This window comes from Mobula hypostoma, chromosome X1 (genome assembly GCF_963921235.1).
Source record: "Mobula hypostoma chromosome X1, sMobHyp1.1, whole genome shotgun sequence".
NCBI lineage: Eukaryota > Metazoa > Chordata > Chondrichthyes > Myliobatiformes > Myliobatidae > Mobula > Mobula hypostoma.
In genome coordinates, this window is record NC_086128.1 from 40,803,930 (window position 1) to 40,808,108 (window position 4,179).

A 4,179-nucleotide genomic window follows, 5' to 3' on the forward strand; every position below is an offset into this window, starting at 1 on the left:
TTCCAACACTTCATGTATTAAATCAAGTACAATTAAAAAAGTGCAAAGTCAAATATAGCCTTGAACCAAGAAAAATGAACAGAAAACTGTGGCCGTTATAAGGCCAAGATGCACATTAACATTAACTTACAAACCATTTATTTATAGTCAGCTTTGGAAAACTGAACATTTCTGATTATATTAACTACATTTTTTTGTTTCCGTCAGTTTCTATTCAAGTAGAGCAGGGGCTCCCAACCTTTTTTATGCCATGGACCAATATCATTAAGCAAGGGGTCTGTGGACCCCGGGTTGGGAACCCCAACACAAGAGAATCACTTAGCAACCATGGGGAATATTGAAATCTGTGTTTCAACATCAGTACTCACCTAATAAAAAAAGGTATTTGAGTATTTCCAGCCTACCTATTCATTGTTGAGCTCGGTTCAGTAAGTCAGACAATAACCATATTACATACACCTTTACAAAGTGTCCAAAGCTTTCAAAATACTAGCTCCTCTGAGTAAGGTACTAACCAGAAATTGAGCCAAAACACAAGAAGTTTTACTTCTCAAGCTACAATATGCTTGATAGTTTTGTCAACAACTCTACTGATGACATTCTAGGGGAAATTCATCCTACCAAAAAAGAACAAATGTGAGCCAATTCTTGAACACTGGAATTGTTAAACATAATTAGTAGCTAAATTTTGAGTACAAAATAGCTTTGTTCTATTTGGCAAGCCAAAATTTGCCTGTACAGTTGATTGCAACAGTAATAATTTTGATTCTCATACCTTTCAATCTATACTCCCTTAAATGGTTAATTTCAACAGTTCCAAAACTCAACAAGTTTCTAACCAAACTGTAACATTGTCATATCAAAAATGTCTCCAATAGAAATATTGCAAAGAAAAGTTGAATTCCAGCAATCCCATTGTAGGTGTAATAAATGGGATCTTTCCATTCATCAAGAGTAGCGACTAACACAGTTAACCACCAAGTAACTTGCCCATTGATTGGGGGACAATAAAAAGAGAAAGGTGTCCTCATTATTACCTCAGTTTACTCAAACTACTTTCCTCTTTAAAATTACAACCAATCAGCTAAGGATAAACCTTTACTACATCTCTAGTCACACTTATTCCAGCAGAGACCAATATCAACTGAGACATTTTCTTTTTAAAATGATAAATCCCCAAGCTTTAAGTTCCAGATCCATAAATATTTAAAAAGATAATTTTGCAGAATGCTCAACCACTAATGGAAAGAACCAAAGACTACTGAGCTCCCAAATTATTTGTTCATCATTAAACACAAGAATTTAAAGACACTAATTTTATGTTTTTATTTAGTGCCATGTAAAAGGTACATTTATTTTTTTTTTAAAACAAATTTCACCTCAATCTTAATACCCAAGTTTTTCCTTGAGAAGTACAGCCAAGATGTTGTTGCCACATTTTATAACAGAAATTTGAAACATAGTAACATTTGTTACTTGCTAGTTTGGTTTGCCCCATATAATTCCCACAATAAATGGAACAATTTGAGAAAAAATTGGATCAATACACAAAGTTACACATTTAAGGGCTTTTACAAAAGAAAAACACTAACAGGATTAGTCAATGCTCCTGATCAATTGAATAGTACAGTCAAATATTAAAAAGTGATAAAATCCACAATTAGAGGGATCACTACCCACTGGTTTATAACAGCCGTTGAAAATTCATGCATTTTTTTTTGAATAGCCATAATTTAATGGTTTGGACAGATCTTCCTCTAAACAGAAGATTGGGTACCATAGGCATTATACATTTGGCAACATTTCAGAAAAATCACGTTTACAATAAACTGACAGAAAGCAACTCAACATACTGGTTTAAAAAAAAATCACATCCCCAAAATAAAACCCATTTTATTAAAAAGTGTAGAGAATTCATCTCCTCTACCTGCCTATAGTTTGGTTCAGATTACACACGTAGCAAAATGTGGCTGGGGGAAGACTTGTATAAAACACAAGTTAAAAGTTATTTCCAACTTTCTGCAAAGGCAGATGCTAAAAATGTAAAAAGGGGAAAAAGTTATCCTAACCCAAATTTCAAAATAAGCCAATTAGATCGTGTCAAATAAACAGAATCCAAAACAAATCTAGAATTTGTACAGACTAAAAATATGGTCTTCGTTTTTAGATTTGTAACCCGAGTTCACGTTTTAATCATTTTCCGACAGTCTATTTTTCCGTTTATACTGTTCGTTTTCTTCCTGGAGCTCGAGGTTTTCGGCTCTCAGTCTCTCAATCTCTCCTTCCAGTTCTCTGATCTTGTTTTCCATCACCTCGTTACCCCGGGCCACTTTCTTCCCTTCCAAGCGGCACCGCAGCCGGTTGTTCTCATCTTCCAGCCTGGACAGGCACTTCTCCAGCTCCAGGTATTCCCGAATCAGCTCCTGCTTGGTCATATTCTGCAGGCTCTCTGCGTGATACTTCTCGTAAGTTTCGGAGAAGTCTCTCTGCAGGAATTCGCTGCCGTTGCCTCCCATGCCATCGCTGCCGCTGTCCTGATCCTCCTCATCCAGCTCTTCCTCCTCGCTCGTCTCATCCGACTTGTTGACACGTTTAGGGCAGACGCCGGTGTTGAGGTCGGGCTCCTCTTGGTTGTGTTCCTCCATGAGGAACTGGGTGGTGTTGTAGGGAGCCACGGTGAAACCTTTCGCGAACATCTCGGCCCGGGTCTTGGCCGCCCGTACGCTCTCCCTCTCATCCAGCTGTTTCTTCTCCTCCCAAGATAGCTTGAAGTAGGGCTTCCAGCGACGCTTCTTCTTGGACGGTCGCCTCCGGTGCCTCCTCTTGCCACCACCTCCTCCGCTGCTGCCTCCTCCCCCTCCTCCTCCTACCATGGCTGGAGTTCCTCCTCCTTCGCCGCTGCTACCGCCTCCTCGCACTGGGACGACGAGCTCAGTCTCGGCGTCACTTGCGCGCTCGAGCGGCGCTCGCCCTCTGCTGTCACGGCTTGGATCGGCCTGCATCTCCGGCACGACGCCAGGGCCAACGGTTGGTGACCGATGTGCCAGATTCAGCGGCTGTCCACCTGAACTCTGACTCCGCTCTCCCTCCCCGATCCGGGCCATCAGGTTATCAGTTGCCGCAGAAATCACTGGCCCACTCATAGTCACTCAGCGCCAAGCGAGAGGTTGTTGTCTTTCATACATAAAATAAAGGAAAATATGAAGCACCAACTAACGAGTCCACTCTCCTCTAAGTCGCAATCTCACATACACCTCGCTAGCCCTTCACTCCTCAACTGCTGCTTCTGTTGCTTGAGGAGGCCTTTATATACCAGAGGTGACGTAACAATGCGCATGGCCTGACGCGCTTGGGCTGACAGGATTTGTAGTTCTACTTCTCCCCACCCCCAACACAAGCTGCTGAAAAGCAAACTATAGCCCCCACAACCCCCAGCGAAAAACTGTGGTCACTCAATTACGAATGGGAACTGAAAACCCACCTATTTTCGATGTTGATTGGTAGAGTTTGCTCAAAGTTGGCGACCTGCCAGCTAAGAAGTGATACCTTACTGCCCCTTTCCTTTGTCAATCTTAGGTTCAGACCAAGAGACCGCCTATCTAATGCTTTTGGTTTGAATAGGGGAGAAATATCCTTACGCTCGGCACATAGGCGACTTCACCACTATTATAGAGGGAGGAGTTAATGAAAGATGGAAATCAAATTAGAAATACGCTTGATAATACAGTTCTTTCTTAATGAAAATCATTACTTCCATGAATTTAATTTATTCATGAATAGTTTCAGTGCTCGTCTAATTTAATTATGTATTATATAATATTCTTCATATTCTTAATTACTCTACGAAGAGTAAGTTGTCCCAAACCGTCACGTAGTCGCTATTAAGGCGCTCAAAGCCAAAGATTTGTTAGGGCTCAGATACCGGCCAATCGATATAGGAGGGATGTTGTTATTTCGGCAGTCTTCCTTTTCCATTCCTGCCCAAAGTCCAGGCTGTAAAATGAGACTCGTCACCCGGCATTTCCGACGTTGCAAGGGATTGCCTCCCGTCAGCGGAGGGATATTGGTCGGGAGTGCTACCGGGAGGCAGAATGATCAATCGGCTTTAAACCGTCGTCATCAGCGAACTAAAAGCTCAGCCTAACAAAATGGAGGAACTATAGCTTTGTAAAGGCAATT

At 41.6% G+C, this 4,179-nt stretch overlaps 1 protein-coding gene across 1 annotated transcript; it reads right to left on the minus strand.

Moving 5' to 3' along the window:
• Nucleotides 1–1,312: 1,312 nt before the first annotated feature.
• LOC134340590 (protein HEXIM1-like) lies at nt 1,313–3,315 on the minus strand. Its single transcript, XM_063038011.1, has one exon. The coding sequence runs from the start codon at nt 3,141–3,143 to the stop codon at nt 2,190–2,192; it is 954 nt and encodes a 317-aa protein (XP_062894081.1). The 5' UTR covers nt 3,144–3,315; the 3' UTR covers nt 1,313–2,189.
• Between the last annotated feature and the right edge of the window lie 864 nt (nt 3,316–4,179).

Excerpts from the sequence above, each read along its gene's own strand:
- LOC134340590 (XM_063038011.1), bottom strand. The coding sequence starts at position 3,143 with ATGAGTGGGCCAGTGATTTCTGCGGCAACTGATAACCTGATGGCCCGG.